The sequence below is a fragment of the Pteropus medius genome, unplaced genomic scaffold (genome assembly GCF_902729225.1).
Source record: "Pteropus medius unplaced genomic scaffold, Ma_sr-lr_union100, whole genome shotgun sequence".
Lineage (NCBI taxonomy): Eukaryota > Metazoa > Chordata > Mammalia > Chiroptera > Pteropodidae > Pteropus > Pteropus medius.
The window spans coordinates 2,563,333-2,587,945 of record NW_024345479.1 but is presented as its reverse complement, the minus strand read 5'-3'; the positions used below and the strand labels follow the sequence as shown (position 1 = coordinate 2,587,945).

Sequence of the window (24,613 nt, the reverse complement as noted above, 5' to 3'; positions counted from 1 at the left end):
TATTTCCAGAAGAGTTGTGCTGGGGACCATGCCCCATCCTGCTGATACAGATCCTGAACGGAATCATCAGGAATGGCACAGTGCAGGTGTCAAAATCAAAGTAAGGCCGCAGAATTTTGAGAGGACCCTCCAAATACTGAAAACTTGTGTTGCACTCAAATGGTCTCCTGGATTTTTACATTTATGAGAAGGGCTTCTTATTGACGTCCCCCAGAATCCAGACTCAGACCTATTCCTCCAAAAAGGTCCAATTGTGTTGCTACATAGTAGCAAGGGTTTATCTTCATGCCCACCTAGTATTCCAGGCCCCTATTACTTCAAGTGAGCTTGAAATTGTTTTACGTGAACTATGGCTGCAAATTTTTTAGTTTTATCTAAGGGAGCATGAGTGATTCAAGTCTGGACTCCTTGTGAAGAGAAAGGAGCCCAGCTCTCAGGTATGGCATCAGTTCTCCTACAAACAAAATGCTGGGGTGTGGACTTTTGGCACATTGCGGAAATAGGAGAACTATTAATTCTGTAATGGTTTTCATGCCACTGGGTCAGGGAGGCTGTCCCACATTAAACCTTACTGCATCTGAAAACATTTTTACATCCCAAAAAGCCAGTCCAGCTTTTTTTTTTTTTTTTTAAGGTAAGAGAGACTATAAATCAATACCTCTACAGGGAGGTAACTCCTAATAGTCATATGATGTCTGAACCCTATGAAAAACCTTCTAAAACAAAAATACCATTTGGGTTTTTCTCCTTAACTCCAAAGGTGGGCTCTGACTAATCTGCTTGGGCTTGATGCTACAGTACCAGCACAAGCTACAAGCTCTCTACAACCAAATAAGCCTTGCTCTTTTACCTCCCATCACTTTGAACCCTGAACCTCATATAATTAGAAAGAAATACTGTATAAAAACAGATAAAGGGTTAAAATATTACAAATAAATAGCTAAAATTATCTTCCCTCCCCCAAACACTCCTAAGAAACAGACACCAAGCATTACTTAAGTGTCCAAAATGACCAAAGTCCTTCATTTGCCCATGCTTCAAATGGACAACTACCCAAAGGTGAACAACCTTCATGCAAATGCATCAAGGAATGTATTGCTTTTTCACTTTCTGCCCAGCCCTTCAAATACATGCGCTAAAATGAGATTAAAACATGGCCTAAAAATGGAAAAAGGGAGAAAAAATATATATGAATATTTCCCACAAAACTGTTTCCCACCCTTCCCTCTCCCTGTGTCCCCCCACCCCCTCCCTTTCATAAGCAAGTATTTTAACTTTTTTTTTCCTGGCAAAGGAACAAGTGATTCTTGGTAACCAGAAACAAACCTTATGTTCTCTTTAGTAGGGTCTAGCTATGCCTTTCTAAATTCACTCGGCTCAGTGTCAAAGACATGCCATTTAACATTCTTAAACAAAATCAGACCTGCCCAACTCACCCCTTATGGTGGTTTGCCTATGAACTTATTAGTTTTTCTCTGGCCATGTTTTTTATCTTAAAAAGTAAGGTTTCTAATTGCCAATCAGGGCTACATCCATAAGATCATCATCTTCCTCCCCAATCATAAAATCAGGGCTGAGCCTTGAGGGCCTGTCTGTAGATAAGATTGTGTTACTTGTCATAGACAAGGACTGGTCTGAAGAAATGGGTGATTTAGACCAACTCTCGGGCTTGATGCTATGAGATTTTTTCTTGTCTCGATCTTTGTCCCGGTCCCGATCTTTGTCTTTTACTTTCTTCTTTTCTTTTTTGTGCTTCTTATGCTTCTCTGTGCTGTATTCTGGAAGTGGTCGGATGCCATCATCTGAGCTGGGACTGTTCTGGTAAGATTTCTCTGCTATGGAGGAGCCTGACTCACTTTCACTGTCCAGGTTTTGGGGGGTATATGCTGGTGACTTACTATGGCTGGGAGAGCCACGCTCATGCTTTGGAGTGGAACCACTGATGAGTGGAGAGCCATAGTTTTTGGAAGAGGCCATCTGAGGCCTAAGCCCTTCTCCGCTACTTTCCCCAGGTTTCTGCAAAGTCACTTTGGCTTTAATGCTGGGGGATCCCCCATCATGCTTGCTGATGATAATTTTTGCCACACCTGTGCTCCCCACATTTTTTGACTCTGAAGTCTTCTTAGATGAATCCACTGAGCCCCCAGAGGTGGAAACCTTTGATTTGTCTTTATCACTTTTCTCACGCTTGCCCTGGAACTCTCCTCCTGACATGTTGTGTTTGGAGGACATAGGATGGCTAGAATTTGTGCTCACCCCCATCTGGCCGTCCATCGGGTCTTCACCTCCAGGGCCACTAGTGACAACCCCATGTTTAAGTTTATCTATGACAGCTGTTAAGGACGGCTTCTTATTTCTGCTGGGAGATTTCCCTTTGGAACTCCCATGCTGGTTCTGAGAGGATGACATGGAAGAGCCAGTTGAAGAAAAGGAAGAGGAAGATGCTGTACAAGAATTAGATGGGGGAGTTTTCTGAGACAATGAGCCTGAGGATCCTAACCCTGAAGATGACTTCATGCCAGTGCTTGAACTAGTTCCAGACATATGAGAACCACCAGAACCTGAACTAATAGGGGACTTGGCTTTAGAGGATGGGGGAGTCCCAGGAACAGGCTTCATTGGAGAGGCAAGCTTATCAGAGCCTCCAGGTGGCCTTGAATGAGAAGGGGATATGTTTGGTTTACTTAAAGAAGGATTCATAAGTGATGATGGCTTCCCTTGAGGTTTCATCTTGGTGCTGCTGGAGCCACTGCTCAGTCCATGCTTAGTAATGGGAGAGGAGCCTGGTTTCCCCCCAGACTGGGATGAATTTTTAGACTGGCTAGATCCAGAAGACCCTTGGTTAGAATATATACTGCTACTTAACTTGGAACTTGATGAACTTTCTGATTTACTGCTTTTCATCTTGCCTGAGTTGGAAGCAGAGGATGAGGAAGAAGAAGAATGGCTATGGTGGCTTTTACTGCCTGAGGAAGACACAGAACCACTGCTGGTATACTGACTGTGAGAAGAGGGTTTGCCCACCATCACAGTTCCCTTAGGAATCTGAATAGTGATTTTGGGAATGGGTGGTGTTGCAACACCTGGGGGAGTCTGAGATCTTCCTGAACTGCCTGGAGACTTGGATCCACCTGTACTGGTAGGTGGGGTGAAAGGTCGGTTAGAAGAACTGTGAGATGGAGATTTTCCCTCAGTGTCTGCCTTCTTCCGCTTTGGAGGCTTATCTTTGCTTTTGCCATCATTAGAAGGGGTTCGACTGCGCTTCACTGGCTTGCTATCTAATCCTGGCCCTGACAAACTACTATTACTGGTGCCATTGCCTTCCTTTACTCTCTTTTGAGTCTTGTCTTTCCCTAAGTCCCCAGTGGTCAATAAAGGACTCTGGCTACCACTGTGATGCTCCATGAGATCTGCAGATCCCAAAGCCTTACCAGCCACTGCTATAATACTGAAGTCAACTGTGTCAGCTTGGCTATTGCCTTTAAATTTAGTCTCCCCATTATCACTTCCAAGCATTGGCACCCCCAAAGTATTTAGTGCCTGAGATGCAAATCCTTTGAAATCATCATTATCTCCACTTTGGCTGCTTTCATCAAAATATTCTTCTCCAAAACCACTTTGGCTCTGGCTGTTCAACAAATCAGGATTGAAATCTACTCCATCAGGAAAAAAATGACTGGTAGGAGAGTCACTACTGGGGCTTCCTGCAGCATCTGCAATAAGGTCAGCTGGATCAGTGTATGGATTTTCATTATTATTGGTTTGAAAGACATCAGGGTCAAAGAGGGTACTCTGAGAATGCCCAGAGCTTGAAGAATCTCGAACAGGGGTGCCAATGGGTGGGCAATCGTCATTAGTGCTGGGAAGCTTAGAGGCTTCTTCTGCAATGTCTGAAAGGATATCAGTTACATCTGGGCCAATGCTGTCTGAACTGGATAGTCGGACCATCCTTTGAATACTGGGTTGAGGGTGAGGTACTGGTTGTGGGTAAGTTGTTGGGGGAGTGCTACACTGGCTTGGAGCTGGAGTGATGTGTGGTGTATCCAGCGTGTCAGCTGTCATGTTGACATCAAAGATAGGGTTCTGTGAGTCAACATCCATTGAAAATAGCTCCCTCTGAAAGTCATCTTCAGTCTGGTGCTTGGGTTTGTCAGGTAGTAATCTCGATGACTTCTTCTTCTTTGTCTTGTTGCTTCCCGAGCACATTTCCATCCGGGGTGAGCCGGAAGAGGAGTTCTGCCTTTCTAAAGGGCTGCATCCATAAAGGGTTGAGAAATCCTGGGCAGGATTATCTTTAAGAAGGTTCATGAGCATCGGGTGGTTCTTGGTGTTGCCGGCCATCGAAGAAACAGGTGGCGGCGTGTGATGAGGAGGGGTCGGACTCGAGCCAATGGTAGACCCCCCGTTCCCTGTGATTTGCAACAAACTGGTAAGAATTGGGTTCTGAGACACCTTGCTGAAGTCCTCCCCATGGCCCACCGACTCATGCCGATCTTTGATGCTCATGCTCATATTAAACAAGGTGGTAATGGGACCCCCCGGAAAGGTGTTGGTTGGTGTAGTGGTACCACTCATTGGGTTGTTGCCTGTGGTCATGCCATACCCTGGGCTGCTAGCCGGGGGCAGGTTCTTTTTCACCATGTCTTCAACTGTCTCTGCAATGAGGGACAGTGCTGGGGTGTCGGCCTGAATGGTTTCGGCTTTCCTCCGAATAGCCCTCATCGTCACAGGGATGGACATACATCTGTAAGATAAGATAGAAAAAACAAAGTTAACATAGCACTAGCAAAATAAAACCAATTTTCCATTAGGGAAAAGCTTTAATTTTGCCTGAGGTATAGATATGCCATCAGAGGTTTGTAGTAAGCAGTTGTCAGGTAAGGCAAATAACCCCAAACGCAGGAGCAGGTCTATGAAATGCCAGAGCTTTAGGTAAATTCGTTATAAGAAGAATCTAGACTGGTAGGCAATCATTAACCTCTTTTGAAGCACCACCCAAAACAAACTAACCATAAACAAGAGTCCAAATACTTAGATAGCATAAAGAACTAAAAGAAAACTGGTAATAATGAACTCAGTATAAAAAAATGCCCTCCTTTTAGAGTTTCACGTGTAATTAATAGGATATATGACATCTCAATTCAGAAACCACTAGAAAAATCTCTTGATCCATCAAGTTCTAAACCTTAACAGCTTAGATCACCCCAAAACTTTACGTGAAAAGTGCTACTGCTAGTATGAAATCGTTTATTTTAAAGCAATGCACTTTTTAACTTACGGATATATTAATAAATATGTGTTTGAAAACATTTTGCTCTAGAACATGTCAGCAACCTTTCTTAAAGGGCCAGTTAGTAATAGTTTAAGTTTTTCAAGATCATACAGTTTCTGTCCAACTACTCTGCCATTTTAGTTCAAAAGCTGCCACTCAAAATACGTAAATAAATAGATATGGCTGTGTTCCAACTAAATTTATTTACAAAACAAGCCACTAGTACCCATTCAAAAAAATCGCAAAATTACATATTAATGTTTCTGAGAAGCTGACTGGCTTAAGTAGCTTCCCACATACTGCCATTGACATGTTACATATGTTAAAAAGTGACCAGTTGGACGTGGTTTTATAGTGTAGCAGTTAGCACATCCGCTTTTCATGCAGAAGGTCCTGGGTTCACGCCCCATTAGAGCCACGGCCCATGGTCTATGGTCATGCCACCCTGAACAAGCCCGATGTCTGATCTCGGAAGCTAAGGCAGGGTCGGGCCTGGTTAGTACTTGGATGGGAGACCACCTAGGAAGACTGTAGGCACTAAAAAAAAAAAGTGACCAGGTAAGTGAAAAAAGATCTACATCTTATTTCAGCTCTCTTCTTCTTAAAAAAACCCTAATGCCAGGCCTGAAGTTACCTACCTTACTTTCTATTACTCTCATAATGATATTTTAAAAAAACCAAGGCTCATATTGCTTTGAATCCAAAAGCAGAGAGGGTGAATTTAAAGCAGTAACTAAATGTTTTCCACCCAAATTTCCAATTCACTCTAATACTGAAAACAGTATTCCTTATACACCTCTTACTGGGACTCTGATGGAAAAGGGCCAGTGCTACCTTTGAACAACTTTGGCAATGAAGTCATCTGTGCAGATGAGTGCATCTGACAGCCCCTTGTAGAGTTTGCAGCTCACGTGTGTTGAGTCCTGCACATCCATTACCACTGAAAGACAAAATATATAGGTGGTATTTGAGATAAATTCAGCTTCTGACTTCTCAAAAGGAGATAAAGGGACCAAACTGCTACCCTGAGAGAGGTGCTATCCACCCATACAACTCACCACACACCAGGGAGTCATTCACAGGGTGCTGAAAAGATACGCTGAAACGGGACTCTGAGAGGGGACACACTTCAAATTGGAGAAGCCCAGGAGAATCTAAAAGACCAAGAAAACATCATAAAATAATTAACCAAATATAAGACTTGAGAAAAGTAAATACTAATCCTTAAGTATAAAGAATGAAATTCTTTCCCTTGGAAACTAAATCCCACACATTTTTTACGTACAAAATCTACTATGTCATCCACAGATAATAGAAGAAATCTGCCACTTTGTTATAAATTTTCCAAAATAAGTAACTAAATTTCAGTTTTCTAAAATGAAGGCATTTAATTCCTAAGATGTTAAGGACCTTGACAGATATAAACACCCTGCCTTAAAAGTGAATTCTGAATATAAATGTGGCCAAGAGGAGTTTCTCATTCTGTTTGATAAGCAGATATCCAGAACCAGTGTCATAAACCCTGCTTCCTATCAGTGTTTACAGCTGCCAGCTGTGTAGCCCATAATCTGGTAAGCAGGGATGTAGGGGCTACAATGTAAAATGATATATTTATGCCAAATACATATATATCTGTCATCATAGGTTCCTAAGTCAAACATGCTGGCAGCCCAGAGACAAGAATCACTAATTTTCTTGGCAGAAAGCATCTCCGTAGGACTAACTTCATAGCTACCTTACAAAAACTCATTTTTAGCTGCCATGAAGCTATTTGATGAATTCTCCTAGGATTCAAATACATGAAATAGAAGAACCATAAGCACACTTGCATATGCTGTGTCGTTACTCCAACTCTACAAGTTCTCATTTCTGAAGCACTTCTTATTACCATTAAAGATATCTCCTGATTTACCTTCCTTGTTTGTTCCTGCCTATCATTTGCACTGATACATATCACAGAAGTGTTTTACAAATAAAATAAAAAATTAACTATGGTTAACTAGAGCAGTCAAAATTCACATCAAGGCATCTAATAGCAAACTATGTTTGAAAAACATCAGCATTCCAGAATCCTGGGAAAAAAACAAAAGAGCACAAGTCTCACCACTTTTTAAACTACATGATTATTTCTCCAAAGACTGGGGGGAGGAAATATACTCACAACTAAAAGTTGAGAAGCACTGTCTTATCAACCTAAAATTTGGATATCAAGAAATCCTCTCATCTACAGCCATGCTACCCTGAACAAGCCCAATCCCGTCTGATCTTGGAAGCTAAGCAGGGTCGGGCCTGGTTAGTCCTTGGATGGGAGACCACATAGGAAGACCAGGTGCTGTAGGCGTAAAAAATAAAAAAATAAAAAAAATAAGGGATTGTAAGCTAACAAGGTCCTTGCAATCTGTGAGGTCAACCAAGGGTTGCCTTGCCTAAAAAATAAAAAAATTAATAATAATAAAAAAAAATCCTCAATATTGTATACCAAATGTAATGAAAAAAGAAAAAGAAAAAAAGAGATCCTCTCTTCCTACAGCATCCCAAGTCCTACTTTATATTTTGCACCAAGGTTCAGGCCCTTAGGTACCCAATTATATCACTGTATGTAGGAAAAAAGTACATCCACTGCAAAAACAAAACAAACAGTGGTTTCCAAATGCCAATTAATAGATTGGTTCCATCAATTTATTTGTGGAACTTAAACTAGATTCCCAGCTCCTCCTACTGAGGTTCTAATTTAGTTCATTTGGGTGTGGAAACAAATATCTGTACTTTTAAAAGCTCCACAGGTGATATGATGGGCCATCAAATTAGAGAACCACTAGACCAGTAGTCCTCAACCTTTTTCGCACTAGAGCCAGTGCTCCTATGAGAATCTAATGCCTGATGATCTGAGGTATAGCTGAAGAGGTGATGCTAGTGCTGGGGAGCGACTGCAAATACAGTTTCGCTCACTGGACTACCACTAATCTCCTGCTGTGTGCCCCGGTTCCTAACAGGCCATGGACTGGTGCTGGTCCATGGCCTGGGGATTTGGGACCCCTGTACTAGAGTAATGTTTCCATTTACCAATAAGTATATCAAAAGGAAAGGCAGTACCTTCTTTCAGAATAGTTCTTTTGACACAGCTTCCAATTAGGGTGTTATAGGCCACTTGGTGTCTGATCAGATTTAGGATAAGAGGAACCCGGCCAGGGTGCTGAAAGGTGATTTTGCTAACAAGGGTTCCCTGTAGACTTCTGCCATCTGGAAGAGGAGCATCCTTGTTGAGGAAATAGCAGTGCTGCTGGCCTGGAAGAGCCTGGACAAAAGAACAAAGGCAAGAAATGCTATTTACTCACCCATTGTACTCCAACCACAAAAATATCCTTTGAAAAAAGAAAAATAAGAAAAAAAAAACCTACTCCTCAAAACTCAGCAGCAATTTCCCGGTGAATAATAAAACTCCACTATGAATTATTTGGTCATCAGAAGTTATACCAATTACTCACTTGGCTGAAAAGACCCTTTTTTGGTAAATATTTTGCTAGTGGTTTCCTAACCTAGCGAACATAAATATTACCTCGGATAGCTGTACAAAAGAGGTTCCTGAACTATAAGTGTAAAATGTTATTTTTAATAAAACAACCTATATAATTATAATGCAGCCAGAATTTGGATACTACTTTAGAATATCATCAAACATTCAAATAAATTTAAGTAAAGATGAGATTTTGGAATCTTCCTTAATTTATCCATTCGAGCACTTTCTTCTCTGTTATGTACTTGAAGAAACATTCCAGATTCTAAGCACGTGGCACTTGAAAAAAATTAATAAGAATGTTTAACATATAAGCTTATAAAAGTTCAGAATACCATTAAGAGACTTTCATCTGAAATTTCAACAATGAAATGTACATTGCTTCCTGACTAAGAAGCTCATGCTTTCTTTTAAGTATGTTTTAGAGATTTCTGTAATTTCCTGCCTGATTGAGGAAATCAGGATATGATCCAGCAATCCAAAAGAATGTTATCTGACCTCAGTAATCCTAGAAAGGAAGATTCTGATCTTGGGTCTAAATAACCTATAACAGTCCATGGGGCCTTACTTACAGCATAAAATCGCATGTTGTGATTCAAAGGTATGGGGTCAGGATCCTTTGACAGCTCAAACTGAGTGATCAGTTCATAGAGGGGTACATAAGTTGGTTGAGTTTCAAACAATGGAATTCCTGGAAAAACAAGGATCAATGTAATGATTACAAAATCAAAAGTTCTCCCTTCATGCTTTTACTTCATCCATTTATTCAAAAAGTACCTAGTACAAAGCAATATGACCTCTATATCCATCAATATTTTTTTGAGGCCTGCAAGACTGAAAGAGGTCTGAGATAATCTGAATTTGAAGTTTGCTTTTCACATTAATAACAAGTACTGGGGCTCCTGATGCTTAAAACTCACCTGTACAGTTCTGAAGTTTCTGAACAAATGCTCTAGATACTGGGATTGGTTGGGGAAATTTCAAGAAGAAACAGGCAGGAAGATCAACACTGTTGGCACTGGTGACTGAGGAGAAGGAAGGGGTCCTTCAAACAAAAGAAGGGGGAAGTTTGAATTTTTGACTCGATGTGAAAATGAAAAATCTAAACACCCATTCTTAGACAAGTCTTTCATATAAACACATACGAAGCCTATCAAAACTCACTCTTTGAACTTTCTTCCCCCAATTCCAAAACATCCTATTTGTTAACCCTAAAATATTTAATCAAACATCCTGAGACATGTTCTCTAGTTATTACTCCAACATAATTCCAAATCGACATTAAGTCCCACGAGAAAAAAATGGAACAATCATTAAATCAGAGAATTAGCACAGTTCTTTCTCAGGATAGAGAATGTGTTCTATGAGCAGACTTCAAAGAGGAACATCAAAATAGACATCGAAAAAAAGAAAATGGATAAAACAAAAAGCCAGTCTCTAGAAAATCAAGTGACAAAGAGCCAAGTCAAAGTGATACTTGTTTCATACTGGGGTTGAAGTTGAAAAAATGGACTTTGCTACCCTAGAATTATATTTAACTTACCATTTGTTGTCAACTGGATGTGACCCCATAATTAATGGTGCAATTGGGAGTTTATACATAGCAGATGTTCCTTCAATTGTCACTGATGCATTCATGCCCAAAGATCGAGGAACTGGGAATAGCAAAGACAAAGAGTATTATCCAAAGTGACACAAATTATAAGGATCTTAACATTAAAAACGAACAAAAAAAACCAGGCTAACTTCTGTATAATTTGTCAGCCCTATTTTGTCAGATACTATAATACCTATATAACTTAGAATTGCTAAAAATTACCTTTCTAATCAACAATATTTCTGTCAGTAAATCAAACTAAACATGGGAAACAATGAAGTCCAAGGAAGAAAAATTTTAAAGATTCATTACTGATATATTTCTTAGTTTCTCCAACTTCAGAATGCATTTAAATAGAATTATGATTATAGGATAGTCAATGATTAAAGTTTCAAGGGGACCAAATGAAATATTAGGCCATTTCTCATTTTGTTTTAGTGTATTACAGTGCAAATAGAAAATAATATCCATTATCTAATTCTTTAGTAAGTTGGCTAATTTCTTCACCTAGAACAATGACTAAAGATTATTTCAAGTCAGGTGGTTTATATCTTTTCATTCACTCATTTACTATTCAAAAGCACTATTAAGCTTTTAGTATTATGTATATGTGTATATATACCTATGTATATATGTATGCATATATGTGTGTATATGTGAGTTTATCAGGTGCAAACTTTGGTAGGGAGGGCACACTTGTTAGGGAGTAACAAACCAGAAAGTACAGGCACACCCAGGCATTAAATTTTTACAAATATTTTTTCGACAATGAACAAAACCTTCGGTTGCTTTCCAGTTAAAGTCTTACCATTATTCTCATGCAAAATGATGGGAGATGTAGTCTTATCATCCAGCAGGTCAGAAGGAGAGGCATAGTACTTCAAGTTCATCAAATGACCTATGAAAAATAAATCGTATCCCTACATCTTTATTGGGTAAATTACAAATAAAGAAAAACATTCCCATTTCTATAAACCTATATACAACAAAATTGTTTCACAGATATAAAGACTCTTGCTCCAAAGCAGCTTATGAAATATGACAGAAGCATAAGTATTGATTTCAGTGGCAACAATTTACTTCACAATTAAAAAATAAAATTTAGGGAAGGAAGGTGTTAACACCTTCGAAATCATTAAGAATATACAAATGACTGGTAATTTTCTCCCTCTGCTTATACACCTAAAGTGAAATTTTAAGTAATGACCCCTCAATTAAAATTAGATCTTTTTCTCAATAAACAAAATAGGATCACATACCCCCACTTCTTGGAGTGAGATAGCCAACACTTCCATGAAGAATTTTATCCAAGGGACCAGCATTGGTTGCTTTCCTGCAAGACAAATGATCTATGTTTGCTGCTTATGTTTAAGCCCTAAAAGTGTTTGTGCACAATATAAAAATTAGTTCAGCTCTTAAAAGACTTATAAATACTATCGTAACAACTCTGTTCTATAACTGGGCATGTAACAATTGTATTTCACCTTCAAAGTGAAAGGATTATTTCCAAGTATACACAAGTATGTATTACAGTGAACGTGAATAACAACTAGATTATTATTTATAAGATGGGAGGCCAGGTTTGATAAGTCTTCAGATAAAACCTATAGGAATATCAACCAACAACTTAGGGATATTGACATTCAGAAAATGGAATGCAATCATCATTTGAAAGGAAAGAAGATAGACAAGATGTATAATATAGGTAAAATATAGATAGATAATAATATACGTCTATAATATAGATACATAAAATAGGACCCTGGTAACTCCATCCATGAAAAACTTTTAAGAACAAGGTATCCAGAAGGGTATTATAAAATTGACCTTAGCCAGTCTTACCAATACATAACTGCCATTTTAGATAGGTCCTGTTCTAAGGACTGGAGAGCCAAGTACATTTTAGTCTTCAGTTTGCTAGAGAGTAGATGAAGAGAACAAGAGTTAAATAGTTAAAATACAGACAGCTACACACAAACACACAAACATTGATATTGATATAGAAAGCCTAGAGTCTATATTGGAGGCAACTACAATATCCATAAAAAAAAAAAAAACCCTTTCAAATGTTAAAAAATTCATAATGATCTATCAAAGCTAATTTTTATCTCTATTTAAAAGAGCCAAGCAGGTTACCAGAATCCCAGGTAGCATAAAAGTAAAAATGACAATCCAGTTCCACAACAACTAATATATTTCAGCCCAGAAATCAATATGTTGAAGATGTTTCAAGGATTATAATTTATTTTAGCATTATAATCCATTAAGGAAGATATTGTTTATTTAAAATACCTTTAAAAGACAGAGTTGGAAGCTGAGCTATAAATCGTCAGCATGAGTGGAAATCACAAATGAGATAGGGCAGAAGACTTGGCAAATATCTAAACACAAAATAGTTTCTAGGTTTATACTGATTTTTCCAACAAAAGCAAAAAATAAAAACACTTACTTGTCCCCTGGAAGGTTATAAAGATTAACAAGACCTTTAAGGTGCTTAGAAAATTCATCAAAATTTTTTTCCCTACAAGTACAGGGAAGAGGAGAGAAGAGAATAAAACATACAGTTACTACTCAATCGTAACAGCAAAATGCCAAAAATTATAGCTATATAAAACTAATTTTAATAATTTGGTTTACTCTTTTTCCCCTAGCCAAAATTATCTAGAATCAATCACAAGTAGCAAAAGAAAAATGAAATATTTTCCTTTCTCTGTTTTTTGGAGATGGTGTTAAATAAGCAGTATATGGTCAAAAAGACCTGTTAATTTATATACTCGTTTGCTCCTAAGTTAATGAGACCGATTTAAATAAATCACTTACTTTCCCTCTTAACTGAGAGGACCAGATGTCTTGAGGGAAAAAAAAACTTGCAGAGGAAATGGAAGTAAATAGAGATGATGGAACACTTGTGGGTATATGGCAACATAAGAGCAGAGATGGAAAATGAACACTAGGAGCGAGATAGATGGGAGACATGGAGAAAAAGGGATGGATCCTGTGGAGACAAACCACATATTCCAAAATGTTCCTATGACTAGATCTACCCCAGGAAAAAAAAAACCACTGCCATGACCCTTGTCTTCCTAGAACCCAAAATTTAGCCTTGGATTCTTAGTCAAATGGACTTTTGTGGACAGGCTGAAGAATCTAACACAACTCAACAATTCTAACTCTCTGTATCTTTTTTCAATCTTTGAAAAAAAAAAGTCTCTTGAAAATTAAATTGTCCTGACAATGTCAGGCAATTATTGAGCATTCAGTGAACACTTATTGCTGGAAGTGCCATGAAGACAATAAAAAAAATAAACAAGATCAGCAGCAAAATATATTCCCTACCTTAAAATTACTATCTATACAAAATGACTAAAAATATCAAGTATAAAGGCTAACATTCTTTCTGAGGTTCCCATTTCCAAACATGCTCACAAATCAACTTTAGAACCATCAGTTCATAAGTTCATGCAGTCTTCTACTCCAGATTAGAACCAGAAATATTGCCTTGATAGACTGAAAGCCAATGTCTACCTTTCTGGACAAAGGTGGTAATACTGCTTTGCTAGACTTACTGATTCAAAGAAATCATAAAAAGGTTATTTTTTATGTTGCATTGTAATTTTTTAAAGCTGATTCAAATTGGTGCATTAAGCTACGTAAGCACATTAAACTAAACACTGAGAAAGGTGAGTGTGATACTTAGTTCCTCAATATTACCACCCTTTCTAAGACATCTTCATGTGATATCTGAGAATTTCACTATCTTTACAACATAAAATTGATATAATAACTTTCTCAAATTCCCGGAAAGTTAAATCTGGGTTTAAATTTAAGCATGGAACTTTCTACTCAATTCAAAGGAAAAAGATAAGCCAGTAGAAAAAGCCATCAACTACAAGAAGAGATCCTTCAAGCCTAGCGCTTTACTATGATGGGAGTTTAGCACACATATACCTTAAATGGAAAACAATTTTTCTCAAAATTAAAGTGAAAATGTCTTTGTTGTGGTATAGATTCAATTTTCTCAAGCCTTCTCTAATTCAATAATTAGGTTCTATTTATTTTTGTTCCACACAAAATTCCAAAGGCTACATCAGAGTTCTCAACCAGGAGTGATTTTACCCTCCAGGGGACATTTGACAATATCAGAATATATTTTTGATTGTCACAGCTCAGGAGATACTACTGGCAACTAGTGGGAAGAGAGCAGGGATGCTGTTAAACATCCTACAATGCACAGGGCAGCCCCTAGAACAAAGAATTTCCAGTCCAAATTACCGATACTGCCAAAGTTAAGAAACCATTAGACTAAGTAGGGTAAGAAATTAAGCTAAGTCAATTCTGAAAGTGAATAAGTACAGACTGTGAAAAATCCAGACCCAAGAAAATAAATTTGTTCCTCAAGAAAGTATCTTACCCATTCAGCCTCAAAACCTAGCTATAAAGGACAGCATTGCCTGACATTATCAGTGAATATAAATGTCATTTGCTTACCTTAGCTGCTGTACAAGCTCTGGACAGCTCTGAAATTAAAGAAATTATGTTAAAACTTTCAACTATTTTAAGACTTTAAAAGACAGTAAGAATTTTTCTCATTATTAACAGCACATGCTTTTTAACAAAAACACTGAAACTATAGACGGTCCATGTATTAAGATATCAAAAAGCATCTTCTTCCTACTTGGTAAACCATGGGGTTGGGGTGGGAAATTAAAGATCAAAATATATGAAATAGTTTATAAAGAAATCAACTTTCAGTAGCTTAAAATATTAGGACCTCTCTTTAATGCCATCCTTGGAAACTATATCCAACTGTCTGGTTACACACATTTTACATTTATCTCTTTTACAGGATTTTTCAGAGATATCAGCTATCTACAAGATTTCCTGTCCCTTTTAGTTATAAGTTCTTTGATGAGAGGAATTTTGAGTTATTTATCTCTGTATCCCCAGCACCTATTGTTCAATTTTGGCTCATGTTTGTTGAATGAAAAGGGTTCCTCTGGTGTTTCCACTTGTCAAAGCCTTTGGATGATGTCAGCGATGGACCCACGTTATTTTAAATTCCATTCTATAGCTATTGATGTTGTAGCCCATCACATCACCTCTACAGTGGCTCATGAAAAAAACCTAAACCCAAGCTTTTCCAAACCCCAACATTCATTTTAAAATTAATGTCCCTAAGTAAACCCCACAGAGTCCAGTGAAATATCGACAACACATACCACAGGATTCTCCCCATGGTGAGCCACTTTTACATCACAAAGCTGTCCTGCAGGATCTAACTGCACTTCCACATAGAACATATCTGACGTGATGTAACATTCAGTGCCACTGGCACTGAGATGAGAGCCCAGTCTAGCAGAAACAAATCAAAACAAAAATTAATAGAAGACACATAAATAAAGCTACCCAAAGTCAACACTAAGTTATACATTTCTGCTTACAGATAGACTACTTACCCATTCTGTCTTGCTATAGATTCCAAACGGTCAGTCATTGCTGGTAAAGATGTTACTATGAAAGGGTGAAAAAAGGAAATCATAAAGGATGCTTCATATAACTTAAATTGTATTCTTCAAAGATAAAAAACATCCTGCGGAGTATATCTGTCCTTTTAAAGCCATAAACACGTTCAAGAGTTCGAATACTTAGAATCTGCACAAAGTTCATCTTTAAGACTTAGCTGTAGCCTAGGCAGTAATAGGGGTCAAAAAAAATCTATTTCAAAAAATTATTGGACCTTTCTCCACTCCTTTTTCATTATTCATTTGGGACAGTTATCTTTAACTTAAAGACACAGTTAGCTGCTAATGCTTGAATAAGAAAGATTAACATCAAACCAACATAAAAGTAAGTACTCAATGTTCACAGTGGCATTATTCACCATAGCCAAAAGATGGAAACAACCCAAGTGTCCACTGATGGACAAACAAACAAAATGTCACACACATATATATATATACACACATACACATATATGTATACATACACGTATATATGTACATACACACAATAAAATATTATTCGGCTTTCTTAAAAAGGAAATTCTGATGCATGCTACAAAATGAATGAACCTTGAAGACATTATGCTAAGTGAAATAAGCTAGTCATAAAAGGACAAATACTGTATAATTCCACTTCTATGAGATATCTACAGTAGTCAAATTCTTAGAGACAGAAAGTAGAATTGTGGTTGTCAGGAGCTGGAGGGGGAAATGAGAAGTTAACTGTTTAATGAGTACAGAGTTTCAATTTCAAAAGATAAAAAAGTTCTGTAGATGGTGATGATAGTTGCACAATAATGTGAATGTACTTAATACCACTGAACTGTGTATTTAAAAATGGTTAAAGTGGTCAATTTCGTTATGTATATTTTACCACAATTAAAAACAAAACTATATTCAGCACAATCAGGTTCGTTTGTGGTGGATCAGAGTAAAATCTGTTTTTACTTTCATTTTCCCCCCCAAAATAGAAGAGGTAGTTATAAGCATGAATAATCAAGCTTAGGATTTGAATTTTTTGTCTGCTTTCGTGAAAACATTGTCCATAAATACAGTAAAAATCTTTTAGCATTAAAATGTCCATCTTCTTATTGAGAATTTAAAGAAATGTATAGATAAAAAAAAAACTTTCCCCTGCTATCTTACCAGTTACCTTTCATCAATTGTTTTGCATCTCTACCAGCCTTTAAAATAGAATTAAAAAAACAGTCTATGGCCATGCTACCCTGAACAAGGCTGATCCTGTCTGATCTCAGAAGCTAAGCAGGGTTGGGCCTGGTCAGTACTTGGATGGGAGATCACATAGGAAGACCAGGTGCTGTAGGCATAAAAAATAAAAATAAGGGATTGTAAGCTAACAAGGTCCTTGCAATCTGTGAGGTCAACCAAGAGTTGCCTTGCCTAAAAAATTTAAAATAATAATAATAAATAAGCAAGTAAGTAAATAAAATGTTTCAAAAGTTCAGGTAAGAACTCCTCTCAATTCCACAATGAAGCAAGAGCAACAGCTAGCATAGAAAATTGACCTATCTCCTATGGCCATGTCACCCTGAACAAGCCTGATCTCATCTTATCTCAGAAGCTAAGCAGAGTCGGGCCTGGTTAGTACTTGGATGGGAGACCACCTAGGAAGACCAGGTGCTGTAGGTGCAAAAAAAAAAAAAAATGTTGACCTATCTCAATTTATATTTCTTGTGTAAGTATAAAAATCTTTCTTAAACTGGGTGTTTTAAGAAATCAGCATATTTCAAAGATGTTTACAAACCTTTAAGAGCTTTCTGCAATGTTTCCAAACAGCTGACCAAATGTTGGTGCCCTCCAGAACTCATCACAACCCTTTTCTCCTACATTAGTGGGAAAACATTTGAGGTAAAAATTAAGCCAACAGTGTTTCAGATGTACATATACATTATCCTAATAGTAATATTTCAGAATAGTCTATAAACTATATGTTATAGTCTATATACTCTACATCCTCTATATACTTGAAATAGTCTGTAGACTCGTAACTGTTACTCTGTCCATCAAGCCAGAAGAGGAAAAGTAGTTCATATAGTACATGGATACAACCATCTACATGAAGGTAGAAAATGTATATTCAGATCTAAAACAATATAACCTTCAGGGAAAAATTAGGAAGAATCAAAATGTAATGAGATCAGCTTCCTGTATAAGTAACTACATCCTAAGATTTACTCAGTTAAATACAGAGACTCATAAGATTTGGCAACTCATATTTTCAAACCAGGTGATTTGCATGTAATCTAAGAAATACAACCAGACCGTAGTCTAACTAAACTAACTCTAAAACTATGCGGCCCAGAAAAGGGATGCCCGAAGAGCAAGAATTTTGGCATAGTTTTTCTAACTCTATCCAAGGAAGAAGTTTTTCTCTGCACAGCATTCCAGCCCCAAAAATGTAAACAGCTTTATAATACAGAATAGTTTTTCAGGCTTTTCCATGCCCTAAATCCATCTCTCTTTGCTCTAATTCCACCCTCATAAAACAAACACCTGATTAATAATCTGGTTTCCTTTATACCTTGAATAGACAAGGGACAATGCTCTGGACAATGGATACTAATATTTTGATAACTGGAAAGATAAACCCTCTGTTGTAAATTAATAAATTGGCATTCTGATTTACATGTTAGTCTACTGAGATTTTGTATGTCAATTGTTAAAAATTCTTCAGTCTTCATATACCAATAAAATTAGGTTTTTGAATCTGCAAAGGTGAGTAGACAATGAAAATTATGGTGACTAAACTAAGACACTGGTACCTCAAGAAAGGGTCTTAGTAGCCACCTGAAATTACTCTATCTCATGATATCTCTCTAATGACAATATCATTTATAGAACATATTTCACATTAGAACATGACTGTCTTATGGTATAAAAATGACAATCTCAGAATTCCCAGACTAGAAAAACTATCATTTATTTGACTTTTTAAATACCTTTTGTGTACACAATCCTGAGCCAGAAGATATACTTACATTTGTAGAATTTATAGTTACAGAAATCTTTTAACAACACAACAGTTTGATATCTATTATCTGACTTGATCCTTACAACAGAACTACTGTAGGTCCACAAATAACTTCATCTCATTATAACACTGATAAGAAAACAAAATTTGATACCAAGCTGCGGCCACTGTGTGGAGTTTGCACATTCTTCCCATGTCTATGTGGGTTTTCTCTGTGTACTCCAGTTTCCTCCCATGTCCCAAAGATATGCATGTTAGGTTAACTGCATGTCTAAATTGTCCCAGTATAAGTGAGTATGAGTGTGTGTGTGAGTACACACTGCGATGGAATGGTGTCCTGTCCAGGGTGGGTTCCCACCTCACGCCCTGAGTTTTCAGGATAACCTCTGGTCAACCAAGACCCTGAACTGGGGATAAACAAATTGAAAAATAATTATCTTTCTTGTTTTTATTGTTATTTCTTAAATGTATGAAGAGCTCAGATTTATTTCACTGTTTAATATCAGAAGTGTTTTGGGTCCTTATTTAGAAGTTTGGTAATGTTTTTGTGACCAGACCCATGCCATAGGACCTTAACTCTTGTGTGTATCAGTAGCCTGTGGTAATATTGGTTTCATTATATGTCATTTTGCTTAAAGTTGCAGTTTCTGAGAACGTATCAACATTAAGGAAAGACTTAATGTTTGTGAAAAAGCAAACTGATACTGTGTGTCTCTACTTTCCAGATAAGAAAACTTAAACTCGGAGATATTAAATAATATGTCCAAGGTCATGTAAGTAGTAAGCATTGTCGTCAGACCTAACATACAGATATTTTGACAGCAAATTCAGTTCTTTTGCTAATGTTATACTGATATGATCATTTTAAACACTAATAAATCTATGAAGCTGAACTTACTCTCGACCTAAAGTAACATTTGGGGTACTTTCATTGAAGTATAGCATATATATAGAAAAGTATGCAAATCTTAAGTAAAGGAATCCATGAATTATCATAAAGTAAATACAGTCACGTATCCACTGCCCAGGTGAACTCACATAAGTAAAGTTTTCCTATATCATTCGACTACTGCTAGAATCATATGGATGAACTTTTAACAACCAGCCATGCTCCTACCCCTAACCCCTTGTCTTCCACTTAACTAAGGGCTCACCATACTGGTGAATGACTCAGGAGGTGAAGTAGTACTGTAGAGAAAGAGGTTGACAGAAATAAACAGGTAAAACTAATTAAAAATGAATTGTAAACTCTATTCCTAGTATAGATACAATGAAAATACTATCACATTAGTATCAAGGAGCTTGACAGGAAGTGAAGAATAAATATCTCTATACCAGTCTATCACATGTGTCTCTTATTGGTGTATTCCATAGCACCTTTGCCTAAAGTATCCCAGTGTACTATAACTCATGATTAACACAATTTTATAACTATATTTCCTTCTTAGGTAAATTCTTAAAACACCTGAGTACATGGTAGCTATCAACTTTATGATAAATAAAACTGAAGACACACTATAACTAGTTTGAAAAAAATCTAAGAGCACTTAGCTTATTAAATAATTGTCTAAGCACACACCACAATCCTCACCATGACTTGACGCACAAGCTTAATGGTTTCACTCCAAGGTCTATTTTGGTTAAATTTTGCATGAAGCCGTTCCAAGAGAGAACTCATCTTACTCAGCTTTTCCGACTCTATGATATAAATCAGAAGACATCATTAGAAATTCTTCTTTCAAAACCTTCCAGTTTTTCTTGCAAACGAAACCCCCACACATTATCCCGGTAAGAACGCAGTTAAAATATTTTTCAATATCATTTACTTCAAAACATACAAAGAATTTATTTTTAATGACAAGACAACACACGAATTATGGGTTTATCTAATAAATACCATAGAACAGGACTGCTTTCCATCCAAACTTTTAATGAGAACTGAAAAAGAACCATCTCTAATGATTCAAGATTAAGACTACAATTTAGTGACAAATTTCACTTCACTCATGAAATCTCTTACACAATATATGTAGAGCATACATTTAACGATGTATGCCCTTACTATGGGTAGTTGGTTTTCAATGTGAAAATATAGACTTCCTTATTTTTTTTTACATAATTTTAAAAGATCAACTTACAAGTATTATCAAAAAAACAGGCTTTGTCATTCAGATTGCTCCTATTTGAATTCAAACTAAAACTATACGGACAGGGAAGATGTAAATGTCTAAATGATGAGTTTCCAGCAGAAATAACAGGTAGAAAAGACTGGCTCCTGGACTAAGTGTGTGAATGAAACCCCTATCCCCTTAAACCCTCCTCTAATTCTTATACTGCTTAGAATGAGCAAGGACCCGTGCTAGAGACCACTGGCGATGCAAAAACACACAATATACCTGCAATAACATCTGTGAAAGGATATGCATAAATTAATGTGGAAATAACCATTACAGAAAGCAAAATGAGATATAATCTTAAAAACAGACACATTCCTAATTGAAATTCAAAGGAGTAAAAGTTAATTAGTTGCATGCATATGCATGTTACAGAAAAAGTGTCATTGAAAGGTGAATAGAATGTCAGCAATCAGTTGAAGCAATGACATCTTCTAAATCAAGATTCAAACTCCTTCCTCCAATGTCCTCATCTTCTGGAAAAGTAGGTTTTGAGCTACTTTAGCCAGTTTATAGTTCTGGCAATTCTCACTTTCAAGACTTTTTTATTTAAGCACGATTTTACGTGCTGGGGATACAGCAGTGAGCAAACTAGACAAAATTCCTGCTTCACTGAGCTTCCATTTTACACCTGTCTTTCCTGAGTACCCAAGAAATAAATCTTTCTTCTTCTTCTCCTTCAAAACACAACCCTCCTTCCTTGAAAAGCCTGATAAATATCTTTATATAAATACTCAAATCAAACGTTTTTTGAGCAATTATTTATGTACCAGGGACTATACAATGAGTAAGGCAAGGTTTCCTGATCTACAAAGTTCAGAGTAAAGTGTATTGACAGAACTACGTCCAAAATGCTAAGGAAGCATTTAAACTGTAGTGTAGACTTTTAGAGAATCTAAGGTTCCACAGAAAAGTTGTTTTTCAGCAGTTCTGAGTTAGTCCAGCCACTAAAAGGATGAAATTCAACACATTTTTAAAAAATATACAATAGCACAAGATCTGAACACTGTGACTGACGTTCAGGGAAATGCTGGCTTTTAATATTATAAGGACCTAATCATTTCAGTCACGCCAAAACATCCTCCAGTTCTCTGACACACGGTTCTGTACAATTGTTATGTCATTATTCAGACGTCTCTTCAGACATGAGGTGTAAGCAGGTTTTTGATTCACTAGCCTGGTCTCCCATAACTTTAGGATAAAAATCCCCTGAGGCCCAACTGATTGCCCTAGCTAAGCAGGAAACCTTCACAGAAGTTGGGAACCCTGATCACCCCAAAGTCGGAGCTCTGGATCACGGGAAAGAAACAGTCATAATCTGAAACTCAACACAGATCCCGCCTCCTAGACTCTGGGCCCTCGGGAGGGTGGCTCCCGCAGAGGCATCGGACCCCCAGCTCTTCTCACAGATTGGCTCCCCCCAGCTGTGTCCCGCCCCCTGCTCTCCCCTTCAGTCACTCACCCTCGGTTTCCCCCTGAGCCTTCATCCTGACGGTGGGGAAGGCCTGAGTCCTACACAAGAGGAAAAGCCCTTCCCCACCGCTCACGACGGAACCAAGTTGGCTTGGGCTCCCGGGACGCGGGGCACCAGCAGTCCCCACTCTTCCCGGGAAGGCTCAGTCTGAAGTCCCTGGCGGCAAGAAGAGAAGGGTGCTCGCGGCCGCCGCCATTTTCCCCAACGGAACTTCCCAAAGATCGCGAGATTAACCGTGATCCTGCGAGAGGGAGGAAAAGGGCTGGGCCACAAACTATCGCGGAAAATGGTTAACGGGGTGCTTCTCGCGAGAATCTTCCAATCCAGCTTTTCCTTAGCTTTTGGTTGATTCAGACTCCGCCTTTAGATACGGTGTTTGGCAGCTGGTAGCGACCGATTTCTCTTCTGAACCTGGCATTTCGTTTTGGCATTTAAGCAGTTCGCAAATTAAAATCCTCGGCTCTTTTTACTGAAAAACTAGCTTTTCGAAGAATATTGGTATTAGGACTATTTTATTAAAAATAATACGCTTTTTGTAGATACTAGATAGAATAATTATGCCATAAAAAAAAGTATTGGCTCTTTGTAACATGACGTTCCACGCCAGCCCAGTACACTTAATTCCGTTTTCCTTTCTTTTTAATTTCAGAAATATTTCTTGAGTAATTTCAATATTTGAAGACCTGGGAGATTTTGGATTAAGGTAAACTTGTTTTCAGCTGTCAGAACATAAGATGCTAATATGTTTGTGTCCCTTTTTTGTAATCAGTGAAAATCAGTTTAGCTCGTACTTTACAAGTCACAAAGAATGTGTAGTCATATCTCCTGTACCAGTAAATTCTCACAAAAAAATTTGGAATAATGCTGAGTAGTTCATGGCCACTGGAACTGAAGAACCAGGCTAAAATAGAACAGTGCTAGGTAGCACTGGGTGAAAGTTCTTAACAGAGTTAAGGCTACTTTTATTTTAATGTTCTTTTCCCATAAACATCTTTAAAAATAACTGGTGGAAAGCTGGATTTTTTTACCTAGTTTGTGGCAAGGATATTAAGCAATAGATTTCCATCAGCTGTCACATCTGAGTTTTCCCCACATTTCAAAAATGCTATTCAAACTTTCAAAGTGATTCCAGCAGATAACTACAAGTCAGGTGAGCAGGCACAGCAGCATGAGTTTAGTAAGAACAAATCTTTGAAAATGTCTTTGAACTTGTTTATTGCCACAAAGTTATCTATAACTATGCTTCTTGAAAGTAGAATTCAAATTTATTTCTTGTCTCTCTTATCCGTATTCCTTTGAGTTGCTTGCTGCACACTGAGTTTCTTGGGGCAGGAATCGCCCCTCATTTTTGAGTCCCTGGGCCTCTCTAGCATTGTCCCTGGGCCTAGTTAGGCAAATCTTTTACTGGGCCTGCAAGCCTTGCTAGACCCAGATCTTTTCCCATCGCCAATCTCCAGCTGGCCTTCTTTTGCGTGCAGAAGATGCCTGCACTCCTTTTTCTCCCTAGATCCTTGAATAAGCCTTTTTAACTGCTGGGAGGCCTTCCTCTGCCCATTCCCTTCACCTCACTAAGGCCCTCTGATATTCAGATTTCAATGTAAATGTCTCTTCCTCTAGACTAGAAAAGCAAGCCTTCTCAAACCTTTGACTTAATGAGGTCCTATATTATATTATCTCTTTAATAACACTTTCATTATCAAAATTAATTAAGTACATAATGATTTATTCAATGCCTGTCTTCCTTGCTAGACTGCCAGCTCCAGGAGGGCTGCACTGGTCTGTTTCTTTCACTGCTACCTAGTGATGTTGCCTAGCCCAGCTCCTGACACAAGTCAGAGATTCAGTGTATATTGCTGGGATAAATTGATGAGATTTCCAGATAAAATACAGAACATTCATGTAAATTTGAATTTCAGAAAATCAAACATTTTTAGTGTAAAATTATGTCCTAAACATTATATAATATAAATGTAGCCACCTTAAAATTCATAAAGTACAGAGAGCATTTATCCAAGTGAGAATTTTCAAAGATAACGTTTAAAATGCTGTTTCCTTTTCTGTTGTCAAACAAAGTGCTCTTCATTCAACA

At 37.6% G+C, this 24,613-nt stretch overlaps 1 protein-coding gene and 3 pseudogenes across 2 annotated transcripts; 3 read left to right on the top strand and 1 right to left on the bottom strand.

Moving 5' to 3' along the window:
* Window positions 1-4: 4 nt before the first annotated feature.
* MED1 (mediator complex subunit 1) lies at window positions 5-22,760 on the bottom strand. 2 transcript variants are annotated; one of them, XM_039873623.1, is made up of 18 exons: window positions 22,603-22,756; window positions 22,513-22,548; window positions 20,468-20,574; window positions 17,650-17,728; window positions 15,840-15,894; window positions 15,603-15,735; window positions 14,872-14,900; window positions 12,833-12,904; window positions 12,226-12,300; window positions 11,643-11,716; window positions 11,192-11,281; window positions 10,330-10,441; window positions 9,707-9,831; window positions 9,359-9,477; window positions 8,366-8,567; window positions 6,331-6,426; window positions 6,107-6,212; window positions 1,510-4,744 (listed from the first exon to the last, which is right to left on the bottom strand). In XM_039873623.1, exons 2-18 carry the CDS (start codon window positions 22,535-22,537, stop codon window positions 1,510-1,512), a joined length of 4,734 nt encoding a protein of 1,577 aa, XP_039729557.1. In that variant the 5' UTR covers window positions 22,538-22,548; window positions 22,603-22,756. The 2 variants fall into 2 exon arrangements, with proteins under 2 accessions (XP_039729556.1, XP_039729557.1); XM_039873622.1 differs by having other exon boundaries at window positions 5-4,744; window positions 22,513-22,760.
* On the top strand, window positions 7,495-7,613 carry LOC120611338 (uncharacterized; annotated as a pseudogene).
* Window positions 17,093-17,211, top strand: LOC120611349 (uncharacterized; annotated as a pseudogene).
* Window positions 17,416-17,534, top strand: LOC120611352 (uncharacterized; annotated as a pseudogene).
* Window positions 22,761-24,613: the final 1,853 nt, after the last annotated feature.

Coding starts and splice junctions, on each gene's coding strand:
- MED1 (XM_039873622.1), bottom strand. CDS start 22,537: ATGAAGGCTCAGGGGGAAACCGAGG. Junction 9,478..9,706: donor GAAACTTCAGAACTGTACAG/GTGAGTTTTAAG, acceptor TTGTTTTTCCAG/GAATTCCATTGTTTGAAACT. Junction 6,213..6,330: donor GAATGACTCCCTGGTGTGTG/GTGAGTTGTATG, acceptor TTTGTCTTTCAG/TGGTAATGGATGTGCAGGAC.